The following is a 13,918-nucleotide window of genomic DNA, read 5'->3' on the forward strand; positions in this document are numbered from 1 at the left end:
TGATTTCACTGCTGATGGGGAAAAACCGGACGAACGCAGAGGTCTGCTGAAGCTTTCCGTGCTCAGATTCAGACATACAGACAAAACAACCTCAGGGCTTTTCAGGGTGAAGAGGTGGAATATCCTCGGCTGGCCGAGTCAGTCAGCTGATCTCAGTCCACCTGCTGAGGACCAGACTAAAGGTAGAGACTCCACAGCATGAGCTGAAGGAGGCTGCAGTGAAGCCTGGAGATCATCACCGGGGGAGACGTATGTGTCCGCTGATGTCTGTGGATCAAACACTTGTTGACGTAAACCCGTTCAAATTAAAGCTCTCAGACTGAATGTGAACTGTCCAAATACTTATGGCCTGGACTGAATCTATTCTTTCTTAAAAAGTAGTAATGTTTAAAGGGACGGAGACACCGAGGCAGTGAAAGTCATCATTTTATCTACAAACTGAAAATTTTCACTCGGTTCATCATTCATGCCCGACTTTAAATTCTGTTAGTGAAATGATGTTTATAAGGTTTTTCATCTAAGACCTGCCTGAATTTAAACAAGCAAACGTAAGAAAAGCCTCAGTGGAATAAAAGGAGAGTAGACTTCTTATTAGGAGCCTGATGGTGTGATGGAGACTACACATGTTCAGAACTGTGAGAGAAACAAGAGGAAGTTGATTTTTCAAAGTAAAGTTGTTCTGTGTTCTGTTGGTTAATATTTATTTTGGCTGCACTGTAGAAGAGTTTGTTTGTCTGATAATGATGCCGAATGAAACGTGCTTTTTTCAGGCTCCACATTTTCACTTTACTTTAAATTATTCAGACTGAGAAGAGAAATGTAAATAATCTTTCCAGCCTTCATTTGTCGTCTGCAGCCTTGTTAAAGTTTATTCAAGCGAGGACGTTTTAAGTCGAGTGAAACTATAGAAAAACACATACGTGGTACGTTGTAGACTCAAGTGATCATAGACAATTTTCGAGACTTAAGTCGCTGATAAAACAGCGCGTTTGCCGATGAGCTGTCGACACCGCTGTTCTTAAAAACATGAAAAACGGGAAATTTAAGGACAGAAATGCTAAAATAAATCTGTAAATATGTTGTGGATGCAGAATCTGACTGTATAGACTTCATGTGTTTGATTAGATGTGAGAGGAGACGCCTGCTTTGGTTTGGTCGCAGTGCAGCTGAAGCTGACTGAGGCTGGGTGGCATCAGCTCAGGTGTGATGGTGCTGTTTTGGTCACCGGGCTTGGACACGGGCCTGGAAGCCACACTGAGCTCTGAAATCTGGGTCGCAGCAGCCCACAGGCCTGCGGAGGTCTGTCCTGCCTCCTCCTCCTCCTCCTCCTCCTCCATATTCAACACAAAGTGAGGTGAATTTCAGAAGTTTCAGCAGAGATTTCAGGAGCGAGCAGAGAAAATATCGGGGATCCAGGCAGCTCCCAGAGCAGCTGTTCAAACAGGATTTAAGTTCCACCTACACCTTCGTTTAATTATAAAGAGAATTGGTTTTTTCAGGAGCTCTCAGAGCGTATGTGCTGCAATTTAGACTCAGACAACATCAACTCACCTGAGCTCTGAATTCAGTCATATCAAAATTACCCAAAAGTGGAAGTGTTTGAATTAATGCGGTGTCAAATATGCACTGACTCGCTTTTGCTAAAATGGCTGCAAATTGTTTGTTGTGACAGTAGATTTGCAGACTTCAGTGTTGGAGGCCGGGGAGGTGCTGAGAGCGAACAGGCAGCCTACAAATCCTCCGTGAATGTGTTTGGAGGGGCTGAAAGGTGGCGAAGCCTGGAACAGCCTGGATGAGTGTGTTCTTCATCTGCTAAATACTCTCTGTGGTGTTTCTATAGAAAGAGTCAAAGCTGAATGAGTCCCTGTAAGTGTGATGAGTCAGAGTCGGAGGTGTCTTTGTAACGACACCGTCTGTAGTTGCACGTCTGTGATCGTTTTCCAGAATCAAAGCAGCTGGGGAACTCAGACCGTCTCTGTCCGTCGGTCAGAACCTCAGGCTTCCTGCAGGCTGGAGAGAGTCTTACAGGTCGTACCTCGGATGCTTCTGGAAAGTGTTTTGCATCTTTTTATTGGGGTTTTTAGGTGTTTTTGTCTCTTTGTAGTCGTATTGTGTCGTCTTGTGGTTGTTCTCTATTCCTTTGTGGTTATTCTGTGTGTCTTTGTGGTCAGTGTGAGTTTTTTAAAATTTGTTTTGTGGTTATTCTGCATCTCTTGCTTGCGTGTGTTAGAGAGCCTTAAATTGAAATTGATGAACGCTGCAGAAACCATGACACATGAGGGAATTATGCTCTTTAACGTTTTCTAAATCAGACCGATGGGCCCATTAAGGTATTTCACAATGTGTTTTTCTGTCCTTCACTTTTCATTATGGTGTCAAATGTGATGTTTGATTCAGCTAAGAGTCAGATTGGCTGTGATGAGCTTTGAACCTCGTTTGATTACTGTTGAGTCAACCTGTAACAGAGGTCTGTGTTCACTCAGACTCTGTTTGCTGTCGCGGGGGTCGAACCGAAGCTAATTCTGTACCGTCATGTGTGATGAGTCGACGGGTTTGAAGACGATTGGTTAGTGCCACGGTTTCAGGTTTTAGCTTTGCACCTCTTTATGAGACATGGCTGTAACATCACAATCCATCGATGTGACTGCACAGGCAGAGATGGTTCCTGGTGCAGAGTTATTGTAGATAACGGATCTTTAACTGCAGTCATTACGTTAATGGAAGTGACAGTTGTCATGACGGTTTATCATCTCCTCATATCGACGGTCTCATCCAGCTGCTTTTAAAAGAGCCACGGTGCAGAGTCTGACTTTTATTGTGTTATAACTGATGATGAATCTGAACTGCGTCTGTACTTAATCTTAATTTTTGGCAAATAAATGAAATTGTTGAACAACTGCAGATCACGTATCTCTGCCAGAGCTTCACAGTCCTCTAAATTAGTCATTTTGATAATACCAAATGTTTGTGTTTTTTACAGCTCCATCAAAGTGCGCACAGTACAAACCAGACAAACGGTGATGCCTGCCTCTGCAGGTGCTCCAGAATTTTGCATTAAAATTCACATTTTTTTCCTCTGAGTCATAACTCAGCAAAATCTGAACACAGACATGATGCACACATTTTCAGATTCAGTGTGACTTTACCCTTTTACAGTATCACAGATGTCCATTGTGAATAAACGTTCATAAAAACAACGTAATCAAAGACAAAAGATGCTTCTTATAACTCCAGGACTTCCCCGAGAATCTAACTACCTAAACTAAACTAAACTAAACTAAACTAAACTATAAATGTGATAACATTATAGTGCAGGAGAAAACAGCTTTAAATGAGCCACACAAGGTCACATTCATCCATTAAGTGTCTTTCATGTCTTTTTTCCTTCTCCTTGGTGTCAGGACTTAAAAAAAGACTCTGAACTGAAGGATGAATGCAGAGACCTTGTGTTTGAATCTTTTTTCTGATTCAACACCTTCTGCACTCACCAGTTTGAGTTGATGAGTGGAAATAACGTTGCTTGGTTGGATTTTTACAAAAGACACCTCTCATACCTCTTACTGCAGAAGAAACTGAAAGAATCCTGAGGACTTTGAGGACAAAACCATGAGCAGTACCTTCTCCTTAGAGGTCAAATTCAGAACATCAGAATCTGTGGGCAGAGAGCTGATAACTGATGGAGAAAATAACAAAACGTGGCAAAAGATTTGGGCAAAATCAGCCTCAGCTACTGTATCTTAAAGAATCGGAAGCGTGTTGACCTGAAAGATGGCTTCTTCCAAGCTGAAGTGAATATGGCAGCTTCCTAATCCAGTGTCTGCGCGTTGCTTTAATCCTGCTCTTGGTTCCACGCCAGCCAACTCTGCATCGAGGGAGAGTGTGGGGCTGAATTTAGGAGCTGCCTGGGCCTCCTCATTAATGTGTGCGAAGTCACTGTAAACATTTGATTAATTGCTGAGAAGCAATTACAAGCAATTAAAGTCTTATTAAGATGGCAGTGAAGGACAACGTGAGTTAATCTGGCTATCATCACAATAATTAGCTCATCATTTTCTCACCAAGAAAAAAAAACCAGGCTGTTTATCGGTTTGTTTGCTTAAGCTCTACTTTAATTTGTGGTCATTTTAAACAAAGTGGTGAAGACATGTTGGGGCGTTTCGCACCCGCTGCATAAAAATAATGCACCGTTAAACCTCATTAGTCGCACTCTGTGGTATCACTCACATATCTTCACATGGGAACTGAGTGACACAGCATTTTCTCTCTGTCTTTCTGGTTTTATCTTGCTGTTTGCTGTTTTTGCTTGATCTTTTGTATTGTGGTGCTTTGTGGCTTAACACATGAGAAAATGTCTCACACTCGATCACTTTCTCCCTCTTTTACCCCCCCCCCTTCTCCTCCCCCCGTCCCTTTTCTGTCTCCTTTGCTCTTTGTTTGTCTTACCCCTCTAGCAACAACCAAACTACTGGAGCTTCAAGGTCAGTGCCAATATTGTGTTTGTGTTCCAGTGTAAATCTGTGCCTCAGTGTGGATTTGTCTCTAATAGGATAACTTTCCATTGTGTCTTTGCATGCCCACTTGCCTCTTCGCCATCGCATGTAGTGTTGGTCTCATGCTGGCACACACTTTTGTGTTCACACTCTTTGAGTCTCATAAATGATGTGTTTGAATTGGGTCATGCGTCTGAGTTTTCAGTTTCAGCTTAGAATTTCTTCTCCTGCTTCCTCTTGTCTATAAAGGCACCGTTCAGAGCCTGTTTCTTGACCTCTGAAGCTTTTATTGACTCCAGGTCTGCAGTTGTGCTCATTGACAGCTGTTTGCCTGGTTGTAAAGAAGAGGATATGTCATCCTCTGCTGAGTAACGAAGGGAAATATCTCAGTTTATCTGAAGGATTTCAATTAAAGTATTGTACAGACATTCATGTTCCCCAGGGGGTGAATCCTATTGACTCTTGTGACGCTCTGACTTCTCCTCCAGTGCTACCAGCCGGCTAAAGTTGTCACTTATCTTGGGGAAAAATGACTAATGACTTTGGACTTTTCCCCTGATGTTTCCTTTAGCGCCACCATGAGGTTGACGTTTGTGGTTCTGAGTGAAATGTCTCCACAGCTGTTGGAGGGATTGCCATGAAGCTTGCCGCACACAGTCATGTTCCTCATGGAGTAAACTGTGATAACTTAAGTGATCCCCCTACTTGTCATGTACAATCAGCATCCACTCATGCCCCCCTGAAAGCCACATATGCTTGCTGTGCAGCATTATTCCAGTTCAAGCTCGTCATAGGCGTAAAGTTTCACTTGATGTGCCTCACTTGCAAGTTTGACTGCTTTCAGCCCTTGGGGCAGTTACACCTGGGTTATTATTTGATTAGCTGAACGAGAGTTTCTGAGCAGTCCAGAGTGCAGTAATGGAGACAGCTGTGAAAGTGCTGTGTGTGTGTGTGTGTGTGTGTGTGTGCTGAAAGATTATTCATGCCCTCTTATTTCTTAAGGTAATATTAATGTAATCTGTACTGTATTACAGACTTCACCGAGTGACGGGAAATATGGGAGATGGGATTAGCTGACATGAAGCAAAAATCATGAGCCAATTTTAGGCCCACGCTGTTACAAACACATGGTTTGCCTCCAGGATTTTTGCACCACTCCGGTGCCTCTGATAATGTTCCCACGCTGAATCCTACCATCAAAATGAAACCTCGTTTTCAGCTAGAGTCGGAAATTTGGCAAGGAAGTGATGTAAATAGTGTGAAATGTGAAATGCACAAGTTAATCTGAATTAGTGATGATCCATTAGTGATGAAGTGGTCAGTCGCTGCCATCTTTATATTAACGCTCTTATTAGCATGTAGCTCTCCGAGCTGCTCCAAACACACGTTTGAAGCAGATTAATCAAAGTCTGGAGTGTTTCCTCCTCGAGTTGAGTTACTGGGGCATGTGAGAACAATGCCATTTAATTTGAGAATGAAGTAATTAATCTCACCAAAACAGCAGGCTCCGTCATTCAGGGGAAGCTGCGGTGTGGTTTGTTGGAAGTGAGATTACAGAGAAGAGCCTACGTTTGTTTTGTGTTGATTAAGTACAATGAGCAGCTAAGTTCATGTGTTGGTGTTTAAAGTGTCAGACTTTAAAAAATAAAATTTCTTTCTTACTGCTGATGGTATAAAATCATGCAGAAGGACTTGGACGAATATTCCCGGGTTCTTTCGAGACCCTGACCTCCGAACAGAAACGGCTGATGTTATGTTTCTGTGGACTGTTCAGAGGAATTGGGACGTTTTGTGGAAAGACAGAAATCTCAAACCCTGGACCAATAAAATCAAACTGATTTGCAAGTGAGAAAATCATTTGATAGTTTTTGTGATTTGTGTGAAAGAACCGTTTAAAATCCCAAGGTGATAAATTAAAAAATGCAACAAACGTTTTAATTGGCTCGGCCTGGGAAACAAAACGTACGTCTGATTTCGACGTAAAATTCACGTCGTGGTTTCCCTGAACTGATGCAGCACTGAGGAGCAATGAAAGGCTGTAATGCAAAATGAGTTCCGCCTCAGACCTGAATACATTATGCTCATTGAACAGACCCTTTTGACCCTCACTGCGATGTAGCTCGTGGGGGCTTTGTGCTGTTGTGCATATGCTAACCTAAGCACTTACTGCAGCTTACAGCATCTTAACCATAAAATTACTTGATATTCTGAGAGGCTGCTCACAGGCCTTCTGCTGATGCAGCAAATATAAACTGCTCAAGGATTTTCTGAAATGGAACAATAGAAAATCTGCAGCTTTCAACTGTAAAGTATTTGCTTTATTTTACAGTACAATACTGTGAAAATGGTAAAAGACTGATGCCCCATGTTTTTCAACACAAAGCTATAAAACTATCCACTAACAGGTGTTGTCTGTGTGTTTCCAAGGCCTGATATTATTTATACTTTGGTTGGTATGAAACAGGTCGAATGACGTAAAAGTCAGACAAGTGTGAATAATACATCAAATACTACACCAAGAAAAAAAATCCATGCAGTTTGGCAAATTTCCAACCTTTTCACTAAAGTTTTTTATTTGCAAATTGAAAATGTGCATGTAAACCCACCGAATGAGAAAAATACAAATAACTTTATCCAACTTTATCCTTTAATTCTGAAACAAGATAACGTAACTAATGGTTATAGTTCTGATTTCAGTAGCACTTAAAAGTATTAATGGTATTTTTATGAAATTATAATGTGCATAATGTTGTGACCAATAAAGGAGCCTCCTTTATTTTTTTCACAAACATGATCTTTTCTCTCAGTTTAGTTTTTTTGTCGTGTTCCAGTAGCAGCTCACTCATTTCTCTCGTCTGTTTAGCAGGTGACAAACACACATGCGTTTTTTCAGTCTCCCCCTGTCTGTCCCCGGTCTGCAGCTCGTTCAGGATTGGTTATCACTCTCCTTTCCTCTCAGGGAGTCTCACCTCCTCTTCTGATGCAACAGAAACCCCTGCAGCAGTGCACTGCTGTGCTCATGTGTGTGAGGGCGGTGTGTGTTTAATAGTCCCCCACTGGCCCCTTTGATATATCATTGGTTTGCCAGTGTGGAAGATACTCCCACTCCAAAAACACATCATAGATTAACAATAATTTATAACATAGCATGATTCTGTTAGGTTAGATGCAAACACACACACACACTCATTGCACACATGAACTTGCAGTGGTCATGGAAACTGTAAATACAGATGAAGTGTGCATACATTATACCCACATTTCACGACTCCCTCTCAAATGTGTCTCCACGTCCTCAAACAAAGCAGGCAGAGGAGACTGTCAGCTCGTCCATAGGGGTGAACATGGATTCAAACACCAGCCCGCGACGGCTGCTGCCACTGACACTGTCAGAAACACAATGGAGCAGAGTGCTGCATAATTCTCTCCTTTTCATCGCTCCCAGCTTCACTTATACAAATATTAACGCTCCATTTTACGTCTCCTGTGCTCTTGTCTTTCTGTCTGGAGTGGCCAGAGTAATCACAGCCTATTGTCTTCTCCCTTCGCCTCAGTGTTGAATTTAGAGGAACGTACCACACTGTGGGCTTAGACAGGGAAAGGGAATACTGGAGACAGCTTCAACTGGAACCCAATTATTCAGCAGCCATCTTCATTTTGAAGGGAATTATAATGGAGCCTACTGCTTCTGGGATTTTTCTTCTGCTTGTTAAAGTAACCATAGTGACAAAGGAGAGGAAATAGTTGATTAAAAAGAAATATTCCAGCCTAAGAACGCTCTACTGTATAAATTGCTGCACTTTACCAGACCAAAGCCAGGAGACGACCTGAGATATTTTATAAAGCTAAAAAAATTAACCGGGGTCAGTAGTGGACGAATGTTCAAGTACAAATTGTCCCTCAGGAGCTGGTGGAGACCAAACACAGAGTGAATATTGGAGTACTAGCTACAGTTGTACAGCCATCACAGGTTTACAGTCTCCCTGCTTTTTGTGTAAGGAAATATAAATAAGAATGGTTTTATAGCTAGTTTACATATTTTTATATACCTTTAAAATGCTTTTGGACATGTTTTTACTCTGTCTGAGCCTTAAGCCTCTTGAGAAAGCGTTTCCCATGACAACGGTTGAGTGAAAGCTGAGAGCTGGCGTTGCTAGGAGACCCGCTGTCATCTTTCATGGTGCGCTACTGACGGGGGAAAATCGAATGTCAAATGTTGATTTTCCCTTTCTACTGGTCCACGTAGATTTCTGCCTCTGCGCCTGAAGCTGTCTGTACCTTTACAACACGTGGACCCATCATACTGTTATTTCACACAGGAGAAGAGAAAGGTAGTTAGCCTAGCTTGCTAACCTTATAAACCTTCATGTTTTTTCAACATGTCCTCAGTCATCATTGGCTCCAGCACAGTCAGTAGCTACACTCAGTTTATTAGATCCACCCAGCTAAAACTAATACATTCTAATAAAAGAGCCCTGTGATAAATCCTCCTTCATGAGGGCCGCAGTGTTTTTATTGAAGCCGTTTCAGAGAAGTGTTGAGTCACCTGTGTGGAAAGTCTGGAGGATGTAGTGTGTGTTGCTGTTGTACTGGATTATACTTCGCATCTCATTATACAGAGAGGTGTTTCTGTTTTTAGCCTGCTCTCACTGATGTAAAGGGAGTGTCCGCGACTGATAATAGACAAATAAACAAGTGCTGCTGTCTGAGTAAAGGGCATCTTTTTATTTTTATTTTTATTATATATTTCTTGATCTCTATGGTTAAACATAAACGTGTTCAGTAGGAACTGATTGGTTTGGGGAAGGTTGGGCAGCCCCAAACCAGTGACTGGGAAGTCAGTGACTACATACTGGTTTAGGTGTTTTTACAGGATGTTTTTTTTGTTTTTTTGACAGTAATGAAAATATTGAATATCTCCAACCTTATTTAGTCCAGATGTCATCAGTCATTACCAGTCATTTGATTTGAGAAGTTTGCGAACTAAACCAAACTGGTGCGATAATAAACAGTCATCTAAAAACCTTTTCCTTCGGAGGGATGTTTGTTTTAAAGGATTTATGTCACTTCAGGGAGCTTTGCAAGGCGCTCGTCTGTGTTTCACGTGTTGTATAGAGAACGTGACCAGGGCATTTTCTATATAGAGGGGCTTCCCTAGACTACCACTGCCATATTTGTCCCAGTGAGCTAGCTCAACGCTAACCCATTCAGACAACTGCTTTTCTTGCCCTCATGCTGTTTGGCTGTTGATATGATGCTCGGTGGAAAATCGCTATTCCCCAATCTGACTCGGAGAATAGCGGGAGTGTTTTCCACCGCTAAAAGGCTTAGGAGGCCGACTGCTGCAGTGTTCCCCCGACTGGCACTGTGCTGCGGCACGTGGCCAGAATCACTTATTGACACTTCTGTGCCATCTGCCAAGACTGCAAGGTTTGCTTTGCAGGCTGCACATTAATAAGGCTGAACTTGGTTGAAAGCAATAACCGGATGAAAAGTTCCCACTAGATTTTATGTGAAAGACAATTATCTTTCACTGTAGGCTATATATCTGAAGTGATATAGAGTCGAATCTGAAATGAATGCCGTATTTACAGTGTAGACTTGGCTGACTCTGTGCGGCACAAGGGTTTTTATTGTGTGTTTTATAAATACAGTAAAAATCTGGAGGTCAGACGGATCATACACATCCGGTCTGCTAATGTCACGGTCAAACCCCGACTCCAATCATCGCACCAAGTGACTAAACCTCTGATCAAAATACTTCAACCCTGACTCACTCGTTCAGCAGGGAATATCTGGGCAGGGAAGTGAACAAGACTCACTTAAAAACTGGTGCCCTTGAGCAAGGCAATTAACCCCCAGCTGCTCCTGTGGAGCTGCTCAGTGGGAAATGGAAGAAGACTGTGGCTAAATCAGGCAGCTCACCAGCGAACGTGTCATGTGTGCTCCTCGCCTCCTTCACCTGCCTCTCCTCCCTCAGGCTGTCGTTGTAAAGATGTGTGCTTTGTCGAGTCGCCTCTCTCTCTAATGGCTGCACTGTAAACGCCAACTCAGATGATGTGACGCAGGATTTTATAGCCAAGAATATGTTGGAAGTCTCACTGGAAAGGAATGCCACGGTATGAGGTGATAACACCCATGAAATCTGAGTTCGGAGGTGTGGCAGCTGTGTGTAGGGGGGTGGGGGGGGGGGGCACGGCACAGCTGTGCACAGCTGCCTTATCAATCAAGACCCTGTGTATGAGCTGGTGGGAAATCTGGGTCTGAGTAACCGTTCGGTTTAAACGCTCAGCAAAGGACAAGTCTGCTGTTACAGAGCTGAAAGCAGGAGCTGTGGATTAGTACACATATGTATAATGTATGTACTCGGCTTTAATGATGTCTTATAACACAGTGTCTAGAAGAGGAGCTAATGAAGCTGAACTGTCGATGATGGAGTTCTTTTCTTGCTTTTAAACGAGATGCTGGAAGCAGAGGTAAGAGTCAGCTGAACATAATGGGAGATTGTATTTAATGTAAATCTACAGAACCTCTTCAGAAGCCTCTGCTGCTGCTGCTGCTGCTGCCTGATGGGCTCAGTGGGAGCTTCATAAACAGATGAATATTCTGTGTAAGTGTTTATATCTTGTAGTTTGACTTCTGGCAGCAGCGTGAGGCTCTGCACGTGGTCACGACTGCAGCTAACGACTGTTTTCATTATCACTTTCCTGACCGGACCTTGTGTCTCTGTGAAATCAGCTTCACTTCCTGGTTGGTTTCTGCAGTTTTCAGGACCCGAAACAGAATATTAGCATCCATCAGTTAATGGTTTAGTCAACAGTCCAAAACCCAAAGATATTTAGTTTATAGTAACTACTCCTGTGGATAAACAGAAGCTGATACTAAATGGAAATATACTTAAACAGAATTGTACTGATATAATATAAAAACATGTCTTAATAGAAGTTAGAATTTCTGACATAACTACATTATAGTGAATTATAATGAAAAGAATTTGTTGTCAGTATGTTTTTTAAATCCACAGTTAAGTTCTCTGTAATTATGTTTATAATCTCATCTTATTACCAGACTCACCAGCCGTCCACAGACTGTGTCCATACTCCAGCAGTCACCACTCAGTCATGAATCTCAGCCACATGTTAGAAGCTGTACAATATTTTCTCTAATAATAACGAAGCTTATCTGACATAGTGAAGTCTGAGCCCGGCTGCAGCTCCACCACCCTGGGTCCCACAGTGTTCAGAGCTCAGGCTGGTGTGCAGCAGCTGTTTGTTAACTGGTTTGGAAAAAAAGATAAATGACTCTGTGATCTTAGGATAACTGGTGTTCATTTCAATTATTGTAATATATTATACACACAAAGAAAAACCTGTTGTCTCTGATTGTGTTTAATGCTTTATTTAATGCTTATTAATGGATATTTTAGAGCCTGTGATGTTACTTTTGAAATAATGATATAATGGAGTTACAGCACTGTCTGGGTTTGGTGTCACAGTGTTGTAGTGCTGTAGTGAGATGGGAGGTTGATGGGAAGCTGCTTCTGGACTCAAATGTATTTAAAAAAAAAAAAAAAAGAAATCACAGCGTAGGTGCCTCGAACAAAGCAGCTGTAAAATAAAGAAAAAAGACAAAGACTCTGGTTTCACAATGTAACAGTGACAAATGGACTCGAGAACATTTTCTTCATAAAAACTCCTTAATGGAAACTTGACAGTTTTATTCTTGAGCCGCTCACAGCTTTTCAGTGTTTTACTTCAGTGATTACAATTCAATTTAAAGCTGGAGAAAACCAAGGGATGTGGCCTGTTTTTAAACTCTTGCATGACTGTTCTTCCCTCATGAAATTCATGGAATCTCTCATGCAAGGAAATCTAAATAGACATTTTCCTGACTGTATATACTCAGTGCTTCTGATTTCAGAGGAGACCGATGTTTTATGCACATTTTGTAGCAGCTGATTCAACCTCAGAGACCTTTGTTCTGTCCATTATAAGGTTTGATGACTGAATGAGTTTGCTTTTCGCTGTTCAGACACCACAGAGAGATTAAAGTCAAACACTGACCCGATGCACTGCATCCAGCAGAACAGCACTGTGTTACTTTGGACACAGACGCCTTTGGGCTTCTAGACAATTTGCTTAGTTTACAGCAGTGTTACATGTTGTTAAATTCATCTGAGTAAATATAGAGCTGAAGCGATTAGTCGACTGATTGATGAGATGAGACATGAGTTGAGGCAAAGAAGACTGAGGCTAAAACCTGCAGGAAAAAAATCGTCTTCATCAGTTGGTGATCGCTGTCGAGGAAGAAAGATGTAAGAGCAGATGAATTATAAATTCTTTTGCATGGTCACTATAGAAAAACATACTAGGACTAGAAACACAGAGGTTAGGTGAATGCAGGGATTTATATATATATATAATTTCCCTCAGTCTGAGTTGTGAAATATTCAGTTCACAGTCATGTATGACAAAGCAAAGTAACAAATCCATCATCTGAGAGGCTGAAACCAGCAGATCTCTGGTCTTATTTCTTAAGAAATTAGTAAAATGGTAAAATGTGAAAATATTTGCCAATGAATTAATTCTGTTGATCAATTAATCCTCTGATCTTATGGCTCTGTAGCAGTGAAAACAGAGCTTATCAGAACTCCAACACTGCAAACAGCCCGTTTCTTTACAACAGTAGTTTTAAATTTCCATATTTAACTTCGCATTATCAAACCTCTCACCAGCACATTGTCTCATTTTTCCAGCTCTGAGCCTCAGAGTCTGAGTCATTGCACAAATCAATTTCACTTACGCTTCAGTCACAGAAGTACAGTGTGTTCCCTGAAACTCACAAACTAAATCGCTGTACAGGAGTGAGATTCTTATCATCCACTTCCTGTCATGACTTCTCGCTGAAGTCACTTAAATGTGCCAGCTGCATCACCCGCGAGTGTAAGTGATTCGTAGGAGCGCGTGAGAGGGAGGGGGTCCACGGAGAGATGCCGTGTGATTGTTTATTGACCATCACTGTGGGGAAAACTCAGCAGTGTTAAATGTGCAGCCAAGCTCGCCTTCTCTCTTTAACCCGGAGAAAAGCTCCTCTGCTGCGGGAACAAGTTAGAGAATATATTTCTTCATCCACGAGTTTCTGTCCTCCTCCCTCTTCTCTGTTGTGTTTGTTATTCTCTCTTTTCTCCATATGTCATTCCTCCTGTGTGTGTACGTTCTTACAGGCTCTTTTTCTAACCTCTATCTGCTCTTTTTCATCTTCTCTTCACAGTTCACTAAACACAAACTTTATAATTCCTGGGTGCTGTGTTCTTTTCTCCTCAGTAGGTTGATTGTTGTGCAGTTGAAGGCAGAAGGTGTGCGATGTTCTGGCTGACAAGCGCACTCCGAGACCATAAATCTCCAAACATATGAGAGGCAGCACGCATA

At 41.9% G+C, this 13,918-nt stretch overlaps 1 protein-coding gene across 1 annotated transcript in view; it reads left to right on the plus strand.

The window, feature by feature from the left end:
* The window catches only part of zgc:114120 (uncharacterized protein LOC619267 homolog), a 37,354-nt gene that overhangs the window by 4,856 nt on the left and 18,580 nt on the right, over positions 1-13,918 (plus strand). The window contains 1 exon segment of the mRNA XM_041067254.1: positions 4,452-4,478. Within this exon segment, the coding sequence (XP_040923188.1) occupies positions 4,452-4,478 (27 nt within the window).

The sequence above is a fragment of the Toxotes jaculatrix genome, chromosome 21 (assembly GCF_017976425.1).
Source record: "Toxotes jaculatrix isolate fToxJac2 chromosome 21, fToxJac2.pri, whole genome shotgun sequence".
NCBI lineage: Eukaryota > Metazoa > Chordata > Actinopteri > Toxotidae > Toxotes > Toxotes jaculatrix.